We start from the raw sequence: 23,758 nt of genomic DNA on the forward strand, positions 1-23,758 counted from the left end.
GCTAAATTCTTAGGCCAATTCAAGACTTTTGAACGGTATTGTATATATATATAGATATATGTATAAATGTATATGTGTATATATATATATATATATAGATATATGTATAAATGTATATGTGTATATATATATATATATATATATACATATATACATTTATACATATATCTATATATATATACAATACCGTTCAAAAGTCTGGGGTTGGTATATTTTTGAAAGAAGTCTTTCTTGCTCAATATGCTTCATTTATTGCATTAAAAAAGTAATATTGTGAAACGTTTTTTTCTTTTTTTTATTTGAATATATTTTAAAACGTAATTTATTCCTGTAAACAAAGCTGAATTTTCAGCATCATTACTCCTGTCTTCTGTCACATGATTTTTTTCTTTCAAAAACCCCCAACAAAAAACTCCCAAACTTTTGAATGATATATTTTGTCATGTATCAGTGAGCACAATGTGAAGATTTGTTTCTTGGAATTGTATAACATTAAATCAAGCAATTAATATAATATTTTATTATACAGATTAAATATTCCCTCTCTTTTCTTACACATACAGTTGTCAAAATAAAAAGCTTCACATTAGTTACTATCTCATAATCATAAAAACCCCAGATGTCACTAGTTTCTGGCTCCTGACCAAACAATAATCATAATCAGTGATGCATCACAGAAACTGCAAAAATTATATTCTTAGTGTTTCTGTCTTGTTTTCCAGTACAAATATTCTTAAATCAAGATTTACTTGAGAAGCAAAATAACTTAAGATACTTGTTTACTGAAAAATGTATCATAATTAACTGAGTTTGTGCTTTAGACACGAAAAAATATATTGTCTATATAAGGTCAAAAAAATAAATTTAATTTTGTGCAGTGTATTTAAACCATAACTAGTTACTGTTTAAACTGAATGCCTGTGTCCCTTCGCCATGCTTCCCCAAGCAGTAAATACACAATAATCAGAAACACATAAATCATTAATTAATTACCTTTATTGTATTAATTACCTTTATTGTGCCAAAGCAAGGATGTAAGCAGGCATGTCTGTTTATGTGTTGCTTCTGATTGTTTGCATGCGTGTGAATATTTGTGCTTGTGGTTTAACCCAAAAGGTTTTTTTTTTTCATTTTGCGTCATAAAAGCATGCCGGAAATAGGTATTTTGTTTTATTTAAGGCTCATTATAGGTCGGGGGTATGTCTTCTGCTTTCATTTTGAGAGCTTCATCATAAGAAGGCAGCTTCACCTGTTAGTCAAAAACACAATAAAATGGTGATTTGTTTTATTAGATTACAACAGTAGATGAACTGCTATAAAAAATCTCTCTCTATATATGTATAAATGATCAAAAAATACAATTACATATTATACAGCAACATTACAACCACATCTTGTCACACTAAAACAATCTCTACTATAAATGCACTTACTGTCACAGTATTTCCAGTGTCAACATGGATGGCAGCAAGCCTTTTTTCCTTTAGGGCGTAGAAACACCTCATTGACACCTGAAGCATATACACCTACACAAAAAAAACACAGAGATACTAATAAAAGCCCAAACGCACAGAATTATTCTAAACATAAATGAACACAGTTATGCAGAAACCATCTAGAGGGCAGTTTAATTTCCCTCTACCTTTTCCTAAATCCTTCTCAATCAGCTAGAGGGAGCGAACACACGTTATGACTGGCTCTATACATCGCTTTCATACCTCAAACCCCCCGTACAAGCAAAAGGAGATTTGGTTTAGACTGTATAATTCAGAGCAGCAGACAAAACAACACTGTGTGTGTGTGTGTGTGTGTGTGTGTGTGTGTGTGTGTGTGTGTGTGTGTGTGTGTGTGTGTGTGTGTGTGTGTGTGTGTGTGAGTGTGTGTGTTTGCATGAGTTAGTTTTTTAATAGAATGATGACATATGTGTTTACATGTATACAGTGGCATTCAGTTTTTCTTTTTTTTTTCAAAACAAATATTATAAACATACACAACTGTTAAATTCGTGTTTTTTTGCGCAAGGAAGCATAAAAATGATCAAAAGTGACAGTAAAGGCATTTATAATATTATAAAAAAAAAATTATTTCAAATAAAATGCTGTTCTATTTATCAAAGAATCCTTAAATGATTAGTTCACTGTCATTAATTACTCACCCTCATGTCGTTCCACACCTTCGTTAATCTTCGGAACACAAATTAAGATATTTTTGATAAAATCCGATGGCTCAGTGAGGCCTGCATTGGCAGCAAGATAATTAACACTTTCAGTGTCCAGAAAGCTACTAAAGACATATTTAAAACAGTTCATGTGAGCACAGTGGTTCAACCTTAATGTTATGAAGCAACGAGAATACTTTTTGTGCGGCAAAAAAACAAAATAACAACTTTTCAACATTATCTAGTCTGTGTGATTTCAAAACACTGCTTCATGAAGCTTTGAAGTCACGTGAACCATTGCAGTTTCGTAACGTTTTGAAACACTTATGATGTAACGAAGACTCGTTTACTGAAATCACGTGACTTTGGTAGTTTGATACACACTCCAAACCACTGATTCAAAACAAAAGATTCGTAAAGCTTCATGAAGCAGTGTTTTGAAATCGCCCATCACTAGATATTGTTGAATAAAGTCGTTATTTTGTTTTTTTTGGCGCATGAAAAGTATTCTTGTCACTTCATAACATTAATGTTGAACCACTGTAGTCACATGAACTGATTTAAATGTGTCTTTAGTAGCTTTCTGTGCATTTGAAAGTGTTAATTATCTTGCTGTGAATGCAGGCCTCACTGAGCCATCGGATTTTATCAAAAATACCTTAATTTGTGTCTTACGGGTGTGGAACGACATGAGGGTGAGTAATTAATAACAAAATTTTCATTTTTGGGTGAACTAACCCTTTAAAATGATTATAGTTTCAACAAATATATTAATCAGCACAACCGTTTTCAACATTGATAATAATCAGAAATGCTTCATGAGCAGCAAATCATCATGTTAGAATGATTTCTGAAGGATCATGTGACACTGAAGACGCTGAAAGTTCAGCTTTGATCACAGGAATAAATGACATTTTAAAATAGATAACACTTATATTAAGTTGTAGTAATATTTCACAACAACATTGTTTTTACTGTATTTTTGATCAAATAAACGCGACCTCGGGGAGCATAAGAGACTTATACCTTCAGCAGTATGTCCAGCATAAAGATCACACTGTACCACACGGCGTACTGGCCAATGTCCTCCTCATTCAACATACTGACTCCTTTCTGTCTCTTCTGTTAGGGACATACACACAAGTACACATTAATTGGGTGAAAGTCATCTAAATAGGCATGTAGTTTTCATGAAGTCAGTATTTAGTTGTGTGTCCAAGTGTATGATTCTCACTACAGCCTGCAGCACGTCTCTGTATTTGGGGGTCCCTGGCAGAATCCAGGCTCCATCAAACAGCGAGAGAAAACTCAGACTCAACTCCACGAACATCATCAGCACAAACGGCAGCACAAACATCGGGCCCTTATACAGAGAAAGAGAAATGTTCAGTCACACATTTAATCAAATGCAAAACAGTAAGAGATTGAGAGGGGGAAAAAATGTTGTTTCCCTGTTATAGACTGATCGGGTTTGAAATGTGTAGTTTGGAGAGAGTGCTAGGATTTCGTGTTTCACCAGCTTCATAAATATTGAGACAAGCTCTCTTTCTGGAAGCTGGGTAAATATTGGGTTCAGAGTTTAAAATCGAAGTTCCACACACATACACATCCTATAAAACAAAAACTGACTAGACTTATTTAAAACGTATCAGCATTACAGATTTAGTGTGTATATTTGACTTCAGTAGCACAGATTTATTATTGTTCTTTTAAACTCTTCAGTGAGAATGAGTTATTTGCTGGAATGAATATGGTGCACATTCAAACAGCACAGTAAATCACTGTATGATAATGGCATTAATATTTATATATTTATGTCTATAAAGCAAACATGCAAAGAATTAGTCAAACGGCCTTTACTAAAAAAGATAAAACAACAATATCGGACGATTTTGAAGTTGGAGGAGCTCTTTGAAGCTGCACTGAAACTGCAATTTGGACCTTCAACCCGTTGGTCCCTGTTAAAGTCCATTATATGGAGAAAAATCCTGGAATGTTTTCCTCAAAAACCTTAATGTTTTTTTCAACTGAAGAAAGAAAGACATAAACATCTTGGATGACATGGGGGTGAGTAAATTATCAGGAAATTTTAATTGTGAAAATGAACTAATCTTTTAAGTAGCAAATCAGCATATCAGAATGATTTCTGAAGGATCATGTGACACTGAAGAATGGAGTAATGATGCTGAAAATCCAGCTTTGATCACAGAAATAAATTACGTTTTACAATATATTAAAATAGTAAACAGTTATTTTAAATGGTAATAATATTTCACAATTTTACTGATTTTACTGTATTTTTGAAGAAATAATTGCAGCCTTGGTGAGCATAAAAAACTTTTGAACAATGGTGTATACATTTAGTTCCTGTTGAAATGTGATTTAGCATTGTATTTTATTAGTATGCTTGGAAAATTGAAACATGAGCTGATGTAGTAAGAAAAGATGTAAATTTTGAATCTTGACCTAAAATGGTATATGCATCATATGTAACTACCATTACTATTGCAATTCACTTTATGTAATATTTAATGGTTTTTTTTTCAATAAATAAAAAGAAAAAAATGAAATATTAACAATTCATATCTATGCATTTATTAATGTATGAATGTATACAAATGTATTTCGTAATGCATCACTGTGTTGCATAATGCACCACATTTCCATGAATTTCTGTTTAGAGTGTTTTTCAGTGAGCGGCAGTAAACACGTCCAGCGGTACCTTGCGTTGAGAGAAAAGAACCAGCACAGCAGAGATCGACATCATGAACAGCATCAGAATGTTAGTGCTGATGTCAACTGGAAAAAACAAAGAGAGAGAAATTTAATGGCTTTCAATTATTTCTATATTATCTATGATTGTTTTAATGTTTTTGTGTTGTGCTAAAGGATTAATTAACTTATGCAAAGTCTTATACCAAACACTCTAAATAATGCTGTGTTAAAAACAACCCAAGTTGTGTTGAAAATGGACAAACCCAGCGGTTGGGTTAAATGTTTGTCCAACTGTTGATTAAAAATGACTATATGGCTGACTTACAATGAACCCAAAATCAGACACATAATTACTAGAGGCAAAAATAATAATCAAAAGGTGAACATTTATTAATAAGCAATTTAATCAATATTTATTGTTTAATTATTATTCATTAAACTTATTAATATTAACTTCCAACATATTTTGGGTGCATTTTAAGCAAGCAATACAGTCATTTTTTAACAATAGTTGGATTAAATAAAACTACCCAGCAGGTTGGTCAAACATTTAACCCAACTGCTGGGTTAAAACAACCCAATCACTGGGTTTGTCCATTTTCAGCCCAACTTGGGTTGTTTTTAACCCATGCAGCATTTTTTAGAGTGAACAATGTTTGGTCAAGATGCAGCATTTAGGATTTCATGAAAAGCTTCTGTTTTTTACAGATAAACTAAAGGTGTTTTTATTGATAAGACATTTTCTTGGAAAAAAAATGTCCACAAAAATATGAAGCAGCACAACTGATACATTGATAACATCATTGATAATAATCATAAATGTTTCTTGAGCAGCAAATCAGCATATTAGAATGATTTCTGAAGGATCATGTGACACTGAAGACTGGAGTAATGATGCTGAAAATTCAGCTTCGATCACAGGAATAAATTACTTTTTAAAAATATATTGAAATAGAAACAGTTATTTTAAACTGTAAAAATATTTCAGTTTTTTTAACTGTATTTTTGATCAAATAATTGCAGCCTTGTTGAATAGAAGAGTTTTTTTTAAAAAAATCATACCAATCACAAACTGTTGCAACTGTAGAAATAATTAAAATGAAGAAGAAATATTTAAGATTCTGTTTTAATTCTAGGTCACTAATCAAATATTACATTTATCATAATGATCACGTGAACTCTAATGTGAAATTCTGAAATAAGAAAGATATACTTTATTTTAGTGTCCTTGTTACATGTAGTTACTATAGTAATAAGTATGCATTATGCACTTAACCCTACAGTAAGTACATGTAGTTAATTAATATTGCTCAGTACTTAAATGTATAATTACACAGTAACAAATAAGGTGTAACTTTGTAACTGTAACTGAATGAAGTTGTGTGAAGTGAACTTACAGACACGCTGGCCCCTGGGAGCCTTTGAATCATGAAAGGGGACAGAATATTCCACTTTCTCCCATGAAACCGTATAAACGATGCCCACCAGTTTCAGCACATTACAAGTCTAGAGACACACACACACACAGAGGGGGTACAGATGAAATGAATGTGACAGAATGAATTCATAAAGGTAAACGTGTGTCTCAGTTTGTGTGTACTCTGGCAGCGCTCTGTTTGGTCTCTCTCCTCAGAGCCAACACCAACAGAACAAGTTACACAAGAACAGCGGTTCATTCAGAAAAACCTGTAAAAGTGTAAATGACATAACATAGACACAACCTCCTCCCTCAGCTAGAGATCCTATAGAGCTTTAAATACAGACAGAGGGTTTCCTGTAAACGTATTTATTCCTAAACTGATGATCATGATTATTGGTGTGTCCAAAATGACCAATATTCATATCCATGCATTTTATTCATATTTCATGTTAATCATTTATGGTTTATGATTTATCAATATTATGTTTGATTTCATATATCCATATATTAATCTTCATCATATATTCAAGTACACTCTAAAAAATGCTGGGTTAAAAACAACCCAAGTTGGGTTGAAAACGGACAAACCCAGCAGCTGGGTTAAATGTTTGCCCAACCTGCTGGGTAGTTTTATTTAACCCAACTATTGTTTAAAAATGACTGTATTGCTTAATTAAAATGAATCCAAAATATGTTTTAATATTTATTTATATGTTTAATGAATAATAATTAAACACACTCTAAAAAATGCTGGGTTAAATATGGACAAAACCAGGGATTGGGTTGTTTTTACCCAGACATTTTTTTCAACCAATTTTGGATTTATTTTTTTAGCCAGCAATATAGTAATACAGTAAAAGGCATGTTTTTGCTCACTCCCAAATAGGGGAAAATTTGTGGGGTATTTTAAGCTGAAACTTGACCAGACCAGAGACTTATATTACATCATGTGAAAGAGGGCATAATAGGTGTCTTTTAACCCAACCTGCTGGGTTTGTCCATATTTAACCCAACTTGGGTTGTTTTTAACCCAGTGTATGCTTATTAATAAATGCTCACCTTTTGATTATTATTGTTGCCTCTAGTAATTATGAGTCTGATTTTTAATTTCCAACATATTTTGGATTCATTTTAAGTCAGCCATATAGTAATTTTTAAACAATAGTTGCCACTGGGTTAAAACATCCCAATCGCTGCACTATAAAAAAAAAAAAAAATGTTGGGTTAAAACAACCCAAGTTGGGTTGAAAATTCACAAACCCAGTGGTTGGGTTAAATGTTTGATTGGTAGTTTTATTTAACTCAACTATTGATTAAAAATTGTTGTATTTCTTGCTTAAAATTAACCTAAAGTATGTTGGAAATTAACATTTATTAATAAGTTTAATAAATAATACACTCTAAAAAATGCTGGGTTAAAAACAACCCAATTTGGGTTGAAAATAGACAAACCCAGCGATTGGGTTGTTTTAACCCAGTGGTAGGGTTAAATGTTTGCCCAACCTGCTGGGTAGTTTTATTTAACTCAACTATTGTTTAAAAATTACTGTATTGCTTAATTAAAATTAACCCAAAATATGTTGGAAATGAACATTTATTAATGTTCAATTAATAATTATTAAACAATAAACATTTATTAAATTGCTTATTAATAAATTTATATTAATAAAATATTAAAGCTTATTAATAAACATTCACCTTTTGTCTATTATTGTTGTCTCTAATTGCATCTGGTTTTTAATTTCCCAACTATTTTGGGTTCATTTTAAGCTAGCCATATAGCAATTTTTAAACAATAGTTGGGTTAAATAAAACTACCCAGCAGGTTGGGCAAACATTTAACCCAACCGCTGGGTTAAAAGAACCCAATCGTTGGGTTTGTCCATTTTCAACACAACTTGGGTTGTTTTTAACCCAGCATTTTTTAGAGTGTAATTAGACGATTTATTAATTTTTTTATTAATGTTCACCTTTTAATTATTATGTGTCTGATTTTTTATTTCCAACCTATTTTGGGTTAATTTTAAGCCAGACATATAGTAAATTTTTAACAATTGTTGGGTTAAATAAAACTACGTTTTACATTTAACCCAACCGCTGGGTTAAAACAACCCAGGTGCTGGGTTTTTCTCCATTTTAAACCCAACTTTGGTTGTTTTTTTACCCAGAATTTTGTGCATTTACTACTCATTTATGCTTATTTTCATTGTATTTTCATCTTCTCAGGGTATTCAATTGTTCTTCAAATGTTCCTATAAATGTGACAAGATATTCTGTACTCCTTTGTGGTTAGATATTGGACGCCTGCCATGCACTACAGAAGCGACAATGTTCTCAGAATCTGTTACTCATTTGAACAAGATGATAATATTTTGCACAACGTAAGACTTGATATTTGAAATGTGCAAGCTTTCCAATTCCTGTTGATCCAAAAAGGTGTTAAACCCACATCTTGCGTAGTTAATGTTAACTGTCACAGGATCAGTCAAGAAAACATACACCACTGACACCACTGTGTTCAGTCTGACCTTCTGCTTCTGACTTCTTGCTCTCTGCTATTTTGGCACTTTTTTCTCAGAATAGACTTTTGATTGATGGTCTTTTGTATCAACAATGTATTACATTTGATTATCATTTATTTGTTACTTATTCATATTCTTCCGTTTCAGTTTTCATCAACTTCTTTGACTGCCTGGATCTCATTTCATCAATTATATAATGCGGTTATTCATAAAAGTATCTAATTCAATTTGGAATATCAATTTCTCACTCCATTTTTTTTCAGATCATGATGTAAAATTGTTTCTCAGTAGACTACGCATATTTAGTTTAGTCTTATCTACTGGTTGCTAAATAAATATCAGCTTCAGATAAAGACATGGCTAGTGCTGTATGACAAACATTGTGTTAAAATAAAATGTTACACTTTATTTTGATAGTGCACTTTAGGTAATCAGTAACTTTGCAACTACACATCAACTAACTCTTAAGAGTATTAGTAGACTAGGGTTAGTAGAATAAGTTGACATGTATATGTAAATTTACTTAGAATTTGGGTTATCAAAATAAAGTGTAACCAAAAAAAAAAGAGTCAGCACTGAATCTGAGGCTCAGGAACTGATAATTACTTCAAAATGGAGCCAGCTTCCTCTACCTGCACAAACTTCTCTTTTAAGTTTGTGCAACTGACAAATAACAGGAACAAAATGGCTGTGCTGTCGTACCAGAGCACAAAACCTTTATATATTCATGTTCAGACACTCTAGTGACTTTGAAAGTCCCATGAACTATTACTGCAAGTTAATTCTTCTGATATTTTATACTAACCAACAATTAAGAGATTTAGATAGAACAGGAAAGCACTCTTTAATTGTATCTATATAAACACATATTGTATACAGCATCTATATGTTTGTGTGAAGCTGTTTTACCAGATATAAGATGGCAAACGAGAGGGTCGCCGTGTTGACATGGCAGCAGAGTGTGCGTGTTCCAGACATCTTTCTCTTCGGCTCTTTCTCAATGTGACAAACCCTCAGAAACAGACACATACATCCTCCTGCTTTTACTGATGAGCACGCATGCACTTGTAGGTTCCTGTGTGGTGGTCAGGGTTTCCTGTGTACTTTCCGAGAACTTCATGAATTATTTTTGTTATCATCTTAGGCTGATTTTAGCGATTTTTATCATGACTTACATCATGAGAATCGACACTTTAAATTCTGTAGAAGAATGCATCACATTTTTGATGAACAACTCTACATAAAGATAAAATTAAACATTGATAATGAGAAATGACTAGCATAATTATGGCCAAACAATCAGGCATTCTCTAAAAAGGGGGTCATTTTTTTGGGTTATTTTTCCAGTGTTTGGGTAGTTTTTGTGTTACCCAGCTAAACCGGCATAAACCAGCTCAAACGAGCATACCAGCTTCAAAACCTACCTTACCAGCATATGCTGTTTTTTTCAGCAGGGTTACCCAGCCCTTGGGTTGAAAACCCCCAAATTGGTTTATTTTTAACCCTGTGTTTTTTAGAGTGCAACTACAGTAATTACCTAAACATGCCACTTTATGGCATTATTTTTTAAAGTATTTTGACTTTAAAACTTTGAGCAACTGTTCAAAAGGAACAAAAAAATAAATCTATAAGTCTTTATTTCGAAAGTCCACTTTAGACATTCTACTGACTACAAGCAACTTTGCAACTACATGTCAACATATTCTACTAACCTAACAGTCTACTAATACTCTAATGAGAGTTAGTTGACATGTACAGGTGCTGGTCATATAATTAGAATATCATCAAAAAGTTGATTTATTTCACTAATTCCATTCAAAAGGTTAAAATTGTATATTATATTCATTCATTACAAACAGAATGATATATTTCAAATGTTTATTTCTTTTAATTTTGATGATTATAACTGACAACTAAGGAAAATCCCAAATTCAGTATCTCAGAAAATTAGAATATTACTTAAGACCAATACAAAGAAAGGATTTTTAGAAATCTTGGCCAACTGAAAAGTATGAACATGAAAAGTATGAGCATGTACAGCACTCAATACTTAGTTGGGGCTCCTTTTGCCTGAATTACTGCAGCAATGCGGCGTGGCATGGAGTCGATCAGTCTGTGGCACTGCTCAGGTGTTATGAGAGCCCAGGTTGCTCTGATAGTGGCCTTCAGCTCTTCTGCATTGTTGGGACGCATCTTCCTCTTCACAATACCCCGTAGATTTTCTATGGGGTTAAGGTCAGGTGAGTTTGCTGGCCAATTAAGAACAGGGATACCATGGTCCTTAAACCAGGTACTGGTAGCTTTGGCATTGTGTGCAGGTGCCAAGTCCTGTTGGAAAATGAAATCTGCATCTCCATAAAGTTGGTCAGCAGCAGGAAGCATGAAGTGCTCTAAAACTTCCTGGTATACGGCTGCGTTGACCTTGGACCTCAGAAAACACAGTGGACCAACACCAGCAGATGACATGACACCCCAAACCATCACTGACTGTGGAAAACTTTACACTGGACCTCAAGCAACGTAGATTGTGTGCCTCTCCTCTCCAGACTCTGGGACCCTGATTTCCAAAGGAAATGCAAAATTTACTTTCATCAGAGAACATAACTTTGGACCACTCAGCAGCAGTCCAGTCCTTTTTGTCTTTAGATGCTTCTGACGCTGTCTGTTGTTCAAGAGTGGCTTGACACAAGGAATGCGACAGCTGAAACCCATGTCTTGCATACGTCTGTGCGTGGTGGTTCTTGAAGCTCTGACTCCAGCTGCAGTCCAATCTTTGTGAATCTCCCCCACATTTTTGAATGGGTTTTGTTTCACAATCCTCTCCAGGGTGCGGTTATCCCTATTGCTTGTACACTTTTTTCTACCACATCTTTTCCTTTGCCTCTCTATTAATGTGCTTGGACACAGAGGTCTGTGAACAGCCAGCCTCTTTTGCAATGACCTTTTTTGTCTTGCCCTCCTTGTGCAAGGTGTCAATGGTCGTCTTTTGGACAACTGTCAAGTCAGCAGTCTTCCCCATGATTGTGTAGCCTACAGAACTAGACTGAGAGATCATTTAAAGGCCTTTGCAGGTGTTTTGAGTTCATTAGCTGATTAGAGTGTGGCACCAGGTGTCTTCAATATTGAACCTTTTCATAATATTCTAATTTTCTGAGATACTGAATTTGGGATTTTCCTTAGTTGTCAGGTATAATCATCAAAATTAAAAGAAATAAACATTTGAAATATATCAGTCTGTGTGTAATGAATGAATATAATATACAAGTTTCACTTTTTGAATGTAATTAGTGAAATAAATCAACTTTTTGATGATATTCTAATTATATGACCAGCACCTGTAGTTGCAAAGTTACTTATAAATAACTTCATCATTAATGTTATTTAATTGAATTTTTGCAGCCTTTTAACATTCTTTAGAGTGACCACTGAATAAATAATTACTCATGACTTAAGTTTGCATTCCCAGTGATTTAATTTGTAAGTATTAAGAGGTCAGACTAACAAGCAAACATGCCACAGGCGTTTACTTTTATCTCACCAAGTTTCTCACTACATCTGAAGGCAACCAGAGACAGGAAGTGGAAGGGAACTAGAGCATGCATTTGCGTATGGTTATATTAACACTGCGTAAGAGCAGGCTGTGGTGTAATGATCATGCAGTATTTCTGGTGTCTTTTTTTTTTCATTTTCTTTGTACAAAAATATCTTTGAAAAATACATGTCCTGTCCTTATTCAATCCCACTTGAGAGCAGCTGAGTAGATCTATGGAGAAAGAGAATAAAAGTATGTAGTGATGAGAGGCGAGGAGGACTGAATGCTTCCAAAAAAAAAAAAAAAAAAACTCAAAAAGACCTCAGTAGTGTTGTGTTATAGACAAGTGTGCACTGTGCAGGTTTCTTAAACTGAGATCAATGCTCTTGTAAAACAGCGCCCCCTTGTGGCAGTCTCTTCTACAGGAGCTCTCACACACTTTTTTCCTCAATCTCTGGCAGTGTCCGAAATCGAATACCTCCCTACTATGTAATAGGTGAAATACAAAAAGGGGGCCAAACATAAAGGCCTGAACACATCCTATCATCACTGCCTGTGTATATGCCTGATTCCTAATCCACTAAATCTTGTGCTCAAACATAATAACCAACACAGCAAAACATCAGAGAAAGAGCATTTTAATAGCTCCTGCACACCACAGCAAAAACAGAAGACAAACATATAAAGAAATGAAAATATTGCCTGTGGATCTTCTCAGTCGGTACCCTGAAACACAACACAGACGTTTATCAGTAACATCAGGCACTGACACAAAAGGGCACTTGAACAAGTTGGCTAAATGAAACAGCTGGTTTGATGGTCTGACAGCCTGGCAAAGTTGGTCCCTCTAAATATCCTGCAAAACCTGCCAAAACATCAGCGTGACCAGTGTTTTCTATCTGTGTAATAATCATTATGCTGATCTACTTCAAGGGTTTTCAAAGTTTTTGATACAAAGGTCCCTCAAATACCCTATTGTAAAATATAAAGGCAGATACATAAATTCATGTATCAAGACTGATTTAAACTGTACAAAGAAATAGTATGTGATTTTATTTAGCATTAAATTAATAATTTAATTAATAATACATACATAAATTACATTGAATCATTATTTAATTACATTATAATACATTAAAATAACGACTTTTATACTAATATATATATATATATATATATATATATATATATAACTTTTCTAAATCTATTTTAATTTATTTATACAGTTATTTTTAAAATATAAAGACTCAGTATCATTCAGATACTATCATTACTTTTAATATTAATATTTTAATATTTTAAATTCATTTTTATTTTTTTATTTTCAGTTTTCATTTTCATTTTATTTTAGTGAATGTGTTGAATGTTTTTGTAATTTTTATTAGTTTTTATTTTTTTTTTAAATTTCTATTTTTTAAATTAATTTTTATTCCAGTTTTAGTTATTATTAGTACAAGTTAAATTACATGTAAATTTTCACTATATCCATTTTTTTTATTAATTTCACTTACTTTTAACGTTTATTTTATTTCAAGTAACAAAACAATTTTTTTTAATTCATTGTTATTTTTATATTTTCAGTTTTCATTTTCATTTTATTAAAATTTATTTTAATTTATTTAATTTTATTTAAAGTTTTAGGGAATTTGTTGTGTTTTGGGCATTTTTATTATTATTATTTTTTTAAATGTCTATTATTTTTTTTATTCCAGTTTTAGTTATTTTACTAAAGGTAAATGAGAAATGTTGCCTTGACAAATATCTGAATTTTTTTATTCACTATATCTATTTTTTTTTTTTTTCACTTGCTTTTAACGTTTATTTTAGTTACAATTTTTTTTTTATTTATATAGTTTTAGTTTTAGTTAACTACAATAATCCTGATTCAACACAAACACTTTGCAAGGAGAGATGTTAGAGATTAACTTAAATTAACTATTGAGTAAACTATGTTTTCTAGTCTTTAGATTTTTTTTTTTTTCCACATTTTTTCCACTAAAATTTCTCCTCAGAACCTCCAGCATCCCTTGTCGGCACCCTGACCCGTTTTCAAAAATAATAATGACTCTAATACTGTTCTATTAGCAATTATAAAACACAAAATATGTGTATACAGACTCTACATTCACACTGCACAATAATTAAAACAAACATCACCTGCTGTTGTTAAAAGTTGATTGGTGAAAAATCGCAGTGAAAGGTAGGCTCCGTCTCGCTGACTCTGATTGGCTGACTGTGGCCCATGTCCTCAGACTCCACCTTGACACTGGGCAGTAGGGGGTCAGGGGTGGGTTTGGGTAGGCTGGGCAGCTGCGGCGCTCCTTGGAGCTGAACGTAGTGCTGCTGGGGCAGGAGCTGAGTGTACTGGCTCTCATGACCCTGTGACGATAACTGTGGCCGAAACACCGCCTGTGTATACTGACCCGGCTGACTATAAATGTCAGTAGCCCAAGGGTAGGCCTGAAATGCTTTACAGAAACATGTAAGTTACCACTCTATATAAAGATGTTTCCTCCAGTGGTGTAATGTGGAGGACTTACCATGAACTCCTGACTGGAGCAGCATCTGGTTGCCGGTTTGAGGCTGGAGATACGCGTGTCCACTGCTGGTGTATGCGGGAAGAGTGTTGTTGAGGGGCAGATATGGAGCGCTGCTGCTCTCGGTAGGGTTGGGCGTGAGGTAAGGAGAGGGCGTGAGGTACGACAGATGAGAGTACTGGGGCATTAGTGTGCTGGACTGCTGGGGCATAAGACAGCTAGTTTGTTGGGGTAACAGAGTGTTTGTTTGCTGAGGTAGGAGACTATTACTCTGTTGAGTTAATAAGGTGTTAGACTGTTGAGGAAATGTGTTGAGCTGGTAATTTAAAGTGCTGTTCTGTGGAGCAGAAGTCATGAAGTCCATCTTTACAGAGTTGCCCAGGCTGTCATAGTCAATCCTGTGAACAGCAGAAATAATGTAGACTGAGGATCAAAATCATGTGACATTAAAAGATTTGATTGTTTTGAACATAAAGGTGGTATTCCACCTGCAGCAACAAAGCAACCAGATCGTACTGATTTTAAAGGTACAATATGTAAAATTTTTGCAGTAAAATATCCAAAAACCACTAGGCTAGTGTTATATATTTTGTCCAGTTTATTACTAACAATATCTCTAATGTTTTCAACTACTTGTAAATCATGAGAAAATTCCCATTCTAAACGGTGACACGGGGCAGTGCAGTCGCCTGTCAATGACGTCAGTTACCTTTGTTACCGCCTTTACTGACGTAGAAACCACATGACAACAGTGCCGTGGACAAATGCGGAAGTAGAGTCTAGCGTCCAGCAAACCACTAGCTTGCTTCAAGCAGTTCCTTATTTACTTCGTGCATGTTTTATGGTGGATTGTGTTACTTATTTGTGGAATATAATTACTGTTTACCATCTGCCGCTGGTTCTGTCGACAAGGCCAGCTCCCGTAAACTCATGACCGGAAAAGCGGAAGCGGCGCCGGCGACTGTGTCATAATAAAAGTCCCGCTGCTCGTGAGGCGTGTGTTGATCAATCGCTCCAGCTCCTCGTTCAGCTCCCGCAACACTCGGTCCTGCTCTGCTTCATACTACAGTAACGTTAATAATCGCATCCACGAACATGAGTTCTTCCAGACTCCAATCCCTATTCTTTTGCACCGTCCGTTGAGATGGAGACCACATGTCCCAAGTTTCCGCTCTAAAACTTGGCGTCATCAAACTACGCCTTTGTTTTGAATAGGCTTCTAGCGACCTCTAGCGGAAAAAAATATCACAAATTGTACCTTTAATGAGAGCTGGAGGTTTGCAGCAACATGATGTGGGCGTGTCCAAGTTTAAATTTATGCAAACAAACAGTGGAGCACATGTGATCCGTCTCCTGTGAGACACTCGACTGTACTATCTTCTCAATAGTAATAATAATAATAATAATAATAATAATAATAAAAAGTGTCATTTAACCATTTTTCCCGTTTAAAAAAAAAAAAGAGTTTCCAGTCACTTCTAGCATTTTGGATCATTTTAACAAAAACTTCAGGAGGGGAAAAAGTTAAAATTATATTTTGTTTATTTATTAATATTTTTACGCCATGTTAGCATCATAGCTATTTACATGGCAAACACAAAGGTCAATATCATAATCCATAAAATTTGCATTATTATATAAAACATTTCAAGAGCTAAAATGAATAATGATAAATAATCAATATTATTAATTTATATAAATATCATTAATTCTAGGAATTATATACATTTAGATATAATGACATGATGTGTGGACACTAAATAGATTGATTTATGCTTTAATAATTCTATCTTGTCAATTATATTATACAGTTTACAGACAAACACTTTTTCTAAAGAATGCTGCAAGAAAATTGATTCAGTCAAAATAAAATGACTTTCTTTGTTGTTGTTTTACCAACAATACACTGCAATTCAAGTTATGTTTTTGAAAAAAGTCTCACCAAATCTGCATTATTAAAAATTAAATAAAATAAAAAATACAGTAATTACTCATTTGTAAGTAATTTTAGATAAAAGCATATGCTTAATGATTAATTGTACATGTAAACAAATGCATACAAAAACAATAATATTCTGAAATATTATTACGATTTAAAATAACAGCGTTCCATTTTAATATATTGTAAAATGTAATTTATTTCTGTGATCAAAGCTGAATTTTCAGCATCATTACTCCAGTCTTCAGTGTCACATGATCCTTCAGAAATCATTATAATATGCTGATTTGCTGCTCAAGAAACATTTCTGATTATCAATGTTGTAAACAGTTGTGCTGCTTCATATTTTTTATGAAAACTGATACACATTTTTTTTTTCAGGATTCAGTGATGAGTAGAAAGTTAAAAAAATAACAGCATTTATTTGAAATATAAATATTTTGAAATATCATAAATAACTTTACTCTCATTTTGTGATCAGATTTTCCACAGCTATGGCCAGTTATGCAGATTTAGACTACAAATAATATTAAGACATTTAGCAGCAAGAACACCTGCTAAACTGCAGTACAGGCCTCCACTTCCAAAAAATCGCTATATGAAATGCCGTCTAGTGACACCTAGTGGTTTACAAGGGAACTGCATGAGATGAGTAACCTAGTTTCACACTAACCCTGTGTCAGTCTGCAAACTCAGCGGTGTTGTGTCTGCGGAGCTGGGCTCACTGTGCTCAGGTGTGTCGAGCAGCAGGGACACGGTGTGAGCGGAGGGGTTGTATGCCGTAATGAGAGGCAAGGAGGCTCGTCGTATCGGAGGAGGACTGTGCATGGGAGGGGGCATGTATTCCAAAAAACCTCCTTGAGACACACAAGGTGCCACGTCAACACAAGCTGGACCTGATTGCATATGCACAAAAAACAAAGGTTACTCTTTATTTTGATAATCCACATTCTACTACAAGTCAACTAACTCTCAGTAAAGTATAGGTAGACTGTTTAGTTCGGGTTAGTAGAATAAGTTGACATGAAAAAAGTCACTTATAGTCAGTAGAATGTCAAAAGTTTTAGCAAAATAAAGTGTTAGCAGTCTACAAATACTCTAATGACTGTTAGTTGACATGTAGCTACTTATAGTTAAAGTAGACTATCGAAATAAAGCGTTTCCAAAACAGGTGCCCATGTTTTGAATGTGCAGGCATTTTCAAGTCCTATTGTGTAGCTTAAACATTCTTGATGCATAATTGAATTAAATAGCTCAAGTCCTAATATAGAGCTTAATTAAAAGGTTTAGGTGTATGTTTGAGCATGTGACCTTGTGGACTGGTGCGGCTGGTCCGGATGGTACTGTAGGGGGGGAGTGTGTTCCCAGGCTTGGGATGTTGAGATGCAACAGCAGGAGCTGTGAAAACTGCTGGCCTGTGCGCACACAAATTAATTATACATCGATTATACGCATTACATCACACAATATGTTTGCTGCATTGTGTACACACTAACCTGTTGACCTGGACACAAGGTTGACCCCGACTGGCAGGAGGCTTTTTTGTTGTGGTTTTTGCTGTTTTTCTCCATTTGGCTCGACGGTTCTGAAACCACACCTGATACGAGGATCAGAGTACAATTATTCACACTTGCATGCATTTTGATTGATTTAATGACAGATTAATGTGAGAAGGGGTTCGGGGTCATAAGGAATGGATGACCATGATTCTCTGGGGCGTAACACCGATGGAGGCCGCGATCTCTTTTCTCTTGTCTCCATCAGGGTAGTGATCATCCTGAAATACACGCTCCAGCTCCTCCAACTGATCTACACACACACAAACATGTTGGTACACCTATTGTTATGAGGACATTTCATAGGTGTAATGGTTTTTATACAGTACTGGTCAAAAGTTTGTTTTATGAAAGAAGACTCTTCTGCTCATCAAAGCTGCATTTATTTGATCAAAAATACAGTAAAAACAGTAATATTGTGAAATATTTTTACAATTTAAAATAATGGTTTTCTATTTTAATATACTTTAAAATATAATTTATTTCTGTGATCAAAGCTGAATTTTCAGCATCATTACTCATGTCTTCAGTGTCACATGATCCTTCAGAAATCATTCTAATATGATAATTTGATACTCAGTTATTATCAGTGTTGGAAACAGTTGTGCAGCTTTTTTTTTTAATAACCTGTGATCCTTTTTTCAGGATTCATTGATGAATAAAAAGGTAAAAAGAACAACGATTATTCAAAATAGAAATATTTTTCTAGTCTTTACTATCACTTTTTTATCAATTTAACACATCTGTGCTGAATAAAAGTATTAATTTCTTCCAAAAAAAAGAAAGAAAAAAAATACCGACCCCAAACTTTTGAACGGTAGTGTATATCGTTACAAAAGATTACTATTTTAAATAAATGCTGTTCTTTAAAAACTTTTTATTCATCAAATAATCCTGAAAAAAATTATTACAGATTATAAAAAAATATTAATCAGCACAACTGTTTCCAACATTGATAATAAATCGGCATATTAGAATGATTTCTGAAGGATCATGTGACACTGAAGACTGGAGTAATGATGCTGAAAATTCACAGAAATAAATTCTATTTTAAAGTATATTAAAATATAAAACTATTATTTTAAGTTGTAATAATATTATTGTTTTTTCTGTATTTATGACCAAATAAATTCAGGCTTGATGAGCATAGGAGACTTCTTTCAAACCCATTAAAAACAGTAGTTTTTGACCAGTACCAGTATATATGTGCGTATATACATATAAATATACACACACACACACACACACACACACACACACACACATATACATACATACATATATATATACATATACATACATACATACATACATACATACATATATATATATATATATATATATATATATATATATAGACACATATTTATATATTAAAGTCCAAGCGTTCTTCCGTGGAACACAAGAGAAGATATTTTGAAGAATGTTTTAGTTCACACAATGAAAGTCAATGGGGTCCAAAACAACACTAGACAAGATTGTATGAACAGCAAAACACTGAGACATTTTTCAAAATATCTTCTTTTGTGAGTCATAAGGTTTGGAATGACATCAAGGTGAGTAAATCATGACTGATTATTTATTTTTCAGGCGAACCACTCCTTTAATATGTACGTTCTCTCACCAGTGCTGTAGAAGGTGCGTGTTTTCTTCTTCGGAGGCATTAGAGGCACGTCAGCGCTGATGGAAGGTAAAACCTGAGTGGTGGTTTCTCCTCCGATGGAGGCCAGAGGCATAAGGGCCGCTCTGCTGGCGAATCGGGTGTATCGGCGAGTGGTGTACACCTGCCGCAGCGTCACCTCCAGCGGCCTCATGACCTGGGGATCAACAGCAGGGCTGCTTCCATAGGGCCGTTTGCCCAAGCACGGGGCCTCCAACTGGACCTGCGGTGGGATGTGAGGTTGAAGTAGCGGCTGGGGCTGAAAGGGGAATGCTGTGGGATTTTGAGGAGGTAACGTGATAGATAATGGTCTTGGTGGGGATTTTATAGAGGGCTGCTGGGAGAAATCTGAAGACTTGGGGGGGCATAGCAAAAGGTCTTCATTCATACACCTCGCTACCGACTGATCACACACCATCACCAGGTCTATGGTGCAATCTGGGCCCATCTGCAAAATGCAGTCATCCTCTAGAGGAGGCACCAGCAAATTGCTTGCCTCTTCGTCATCATCATCATCACCATCTGTCTTTGTTTCATCATCTTTGTTTAAACCTAACATGCTTTCCTGCTTATCTTCTTCATCCGATTCAACGATATCTACTTGCTTGTTTTGCTCTTCTTCTTCTGTGCTTTTCTCATTTTTCTGCTGGGTGTCTTCAGTTTTTTCTTCCTCTTTCGTCTCTATTTTCCTTTCTTCAGGTTCTGCTGTCTGGTTCTCCTCAGTTATTTCCTCTAGTTTCAGTTCAGAGTCACTCTTGAACTCGCTTGACTCCTTGTCTTCCACTTCTTCTGCATCACTGTTTATTTCTCTCTCATTCTCTTTCTCTGCATTTCTGTATCTACAAAACCCTCTCTGCTCATCCTCTTCACACAGAAAACAAGGACCATCTATAAACATGAGATCGCAAGAAAAAGACTAAGTAACACTAACCAGCAAACTTGCAATGAATGAAATCTACTTTAAAGGTGCCCTAGAATCAAAAATTGAATTTACCTTGGCATAGTTGAATAACAAGAGTTCAGTACATGGAAATGACATACAGTGAGTCTCAAACTCCATTATTTCCTCCTTCTTGTGTAAATCGCATTTGTTTAAAAGACCTCAGAAAAACAGGCGAATCTCAACTTAACACCGACTGTTACGTAACAGTCGAGATCATTAATATGTACGGCTCCAATATTTGCATATGCCAGCTCATGTTCAAGGCATTAGACAAGAGCAGCCAGTATTAACGTCTGGATCTGTGCACAGCTGAATCATCAGACTAGGTAAGCAAGCAAGAACAATAGTGAAAAATGGCAGATGGAGCAATAATAACTGACATGATCCATGATATCATGATATTTTTAGTGATATTTGTAAATTGTCTTTCTAAATGTTTCGTTAGCATGTTGCTAATGTACTGTTAAATGTGGTTAAAGTTACCATCGTTTCTTACTGTATTCACGGAGACAAGAGCCGTCGCTATTTTCATTTTTAAACACTTGCAGTCTGTATAATTCATAAACACAATTTCATTCTTTATAAATCTCTCCAACAGTGTGTAATGTTAGCTTTAGCCATGGAGCACTATCAAACTCATTCAGAATCAAATCTAAACATCCAAATAAACACTATACTCACATGACCCGAAGCATGTATGCAGTATGCATGACAAACATCTTGTAAAGATCCATTTGAGGGTTATATTAGCTGTGTGAACTTTGTAAATGCACTGTATTATAGTCGAGAGCTCAGGGAGAGGGGAGCGCAAGGATTTAAAGGGCCAGCAGCCCTGAATCGGTGCATAGTTAATGATGCCCCAAAATAGGCAATTAAAAAAATTAATTAAAAAAAATCTATGGGGTATTTTGAGCTGAAACTTCACAGACACATTCAGGGGACACCTTAGACTTATATTACATCTTGTGAAAGAACGTTCTAGGGCACCTTTAATTTAGAACTGATTATTATCTCTCTGATCTATAAAACTCTCAAACTTTGTTTTCTAAAGGGATAATTCACCAAAAATGACAATTCAGTCATCATTTACTCACCTTCCTGTTGTTCCAAACCTGTGTAACTTACTTTCTTCTGTGGATCACAAAAGAAGAATTTGAAGAATTTTGGTAACCAAACCGTTTTTCACTTTCACTGTATTAAAGGGTTAGTTCACCCAGAAATGAAAATAATGTCATTAATTACTCACCCTTCGTTCACAAATTAAGATATTTTTAATGAAATCCGAAGGCTCGGTGAGGCCTCTATTGAAAGCAGTGTCAACAAACCTCTCAAGATCCAGAAAGCTACTAAAGACATATTTAAAACAGTTCATGTGAGTACAGTCGTTCAACCTTAATATTATAAAGTGACGAGAATATTTTTTGGGAGCCAAAAAAAACACTTTTCAACAATATCTAGTGATGGCCAATTACAAAACATTGCTTCATGAAACTTTACAAATCTTTTGTTTCGAATCATTGGTTAGGAACTTCCAAACTGTTGAAATCATGTGACTTTGGCACCACGAACCAGTGGTTCGAAACAAAAGATCTGTAAAGCTTTGAAGCTTCATGAAGCAGTGTTTTGAAATCGCCCATCACTAGATATTGTTGAATAAAGTTATTTTGTTTTTTGCACCCAAAAAGTATTCTTCTAATATTACGGTACACTGAGCCATCGGATTTCATCAAAAATATCTAAATTTGTGTTACGAGGATGAACGAAGGTCTTACGTGTGTGGAACGACATGACGTAATTTTCATTTGTAGGTGAACTAACCTTTTAAAACACACACAAATAAAAAAGAAAGAAAAAAAAAAAACACCCTGAGACATTCTAAAAATATATTTTTTATGTTCCACAGAAGAAAATGATACAGGTTTGGAACAACTTGAGGATAAGGAAATGACAGAGTTTCCATTTTTGGGTGAACTATCCCTTTAAATTCGAATCGTGGCTCTCCTTGCGTCAAAAAAGGAACTGTTTTAGTTTTAGATTAACTTTATTATGAACTCTTTTACAGTTCAAAGTTCTTAATGCGTTGAATGTTACTATTGTTCAAAAGCGCGTGAAAAAAACGTGTCTTTCTCTCTCTCTGTGTGTGTGTGTGTGTGTGAAAACTATAAAAATGATACTGCCTGAGACTTTACCATCCAATTAAAGTTATAAAAATTACTTTAATGTTACGTGTTAAACATGACGCTTTCTCCACGTGCTTATTTATCACTAATTAGAGAATAAATTGAACCTCCGCCCTGAGTATCAAACCATTAGACCTTGTATCCGTTTTAGAAATGAGTCCAATTAGACAATTATCGGTGTCAAAAACAATGAGTCAATCAGCTCATTTACATCACATCACCCACCGTAATCACTGGCAAACAAGGCATCGTCGGCCATCGTGTTGCCGCGCGCACAGGCGTCTATCTGTAAACCTGATATTAAAGTTATTGAGCTTGAGTGAAGCGCAAACTCGAGCATCAGTATTGATTGATAACCTGCAGACGCCGCTCAGGTTACATCACGTGACGTGACATGCAGAGGAGGCGTGTTTCCATCAGCTTCAGTATGTACTGTTGAATTTTCCTTCACTAACAAGTCATTGAACTTGAACAGTATTTCGTAATCTGTTTTTGGATTAAATGAAATTGGGGGGAAAATAAAAATATTTATAGTATATAGAAATATATAGGCATATATCATAACGTCTGTCATTTTGACCTTATTTTTCTTTGTA

General features: G+C 34.5%; 2 protein-coding genes across 2 annotated transcripts; both read right to left on the minus strand.

The window, feature by feature from the left end:
• Nucleotides 1–978: 978 nt before the first annotated feature.
• LOC137037620 (Mtp family protein) lies at nt 979–9,882 on the minus strand. The gene is made up of 7 exons (XM_067411752.1): nt 9,725–9,882; nt 6,271–6,379; nt 4,881–4,957; nt 3,393–3,521; nt 3,185–3,280; nt 1,434–1,526; nt 979–1,249 (listed from the first exon to the last, which is right to left on the minus strand). Exons 1-7 carry the CDS (start codon nt 9,842–9,844, stop codon nt 1,175–1,177), a joined length of 699 nt encoding a protein of 232 aa, XP_067267853.1. The 5' UTR covers nt 9,845–9,882; the 3' UTR covers nt 979–1,174.
• Nucleotides 9,883–13,061: 3,179 nt separating this feature from the next.
• Nucleotides 13,062–23,421, minus strand: LOC137037164 (uncharacterized). The gene is made up of 9 exons (XM_067410981.1): nt 23,388–23,421; nt 20,004–20,927; nt 18,526–18,632; nt 18,320–18,420; nt 18,135–18,238; nt 17,497–17,680; nt 14,888–15,282; nt 14,568–14,815; nt 13,062–13,073 (listed from the first exon to the last, which is right to left on the minus strand). Exons 1-9 carry the CDS (start codon nt 23,419–23,421, stop codon nt 13,062–13,064), a joined length of 2,109 nt encoding a protein of 702 aa, XP_067267082.1.
• Between the last annotated feature and the right edge of the window lie 337 nt (nt 23,422–23,758).

Source organism: Chanodichthys erythropterus, chromosome 15 (genome assembly GCF_024489055.1).
Source record: "Chanodichthys erythropterus isolate Z2021 chromosome 15, ASM2448905v1, whole genome shotgun sequence".
Lineage (NCBI taxonomy): Eukaryota > Metazoa > Chordata > Actinopteri > Cypriniformes > Xenocyprididae > Chanodichthys > Chanodichthys erythropterus.

Excerpts from the sequence above, each read along its gene's own strand:
- LOC137037620 (XM_067411752.1), bottom strand. The coding sequence starts at position 9,844 with ATGTGTCTGTTTCTGAGGGTTTGTCACATTGAGAAAGAGCCGAAGAGA. Across the intron at positions 4,958-6,270 it reads TCCCAGGGGCCAGCGTGTCT|TTGACATCAGCACTAACATT; the intron begins GTAAGTTCACTT and ends TGTTTTTTCCAG. Across the intron at positions 1,527-3,184 it reads TGCTGGACATACTGCTGAAG|GTGTATATGCTTCAGGTGTC; the intron begins GTATAAGTCTCT and ends TTTTTTGTGTAG.
- LOC137037164 (XM_067410981.1), bottom strand. The coding sequence starts at position 23,421 with ATGGCCGACGATGCCTTGTTTGCCAGTGATTACG. Across the intron at positions 18,633-20,003 it reads ACGCACCTTCTACAGCACTG|ATCAGTTGGAGGAGCTGGAG; the intron begins GTGAGAGAACGT and ends GTGTGTGTGTAG. Across the intron at positions 18,239-18,319 it reads CCTTGTGTCCAGGTCAACAG|GCCAGCAGTTTTCACAGCTC; the intron begins GTTAGTGTGTAC and ends GTGTGCGCACAG.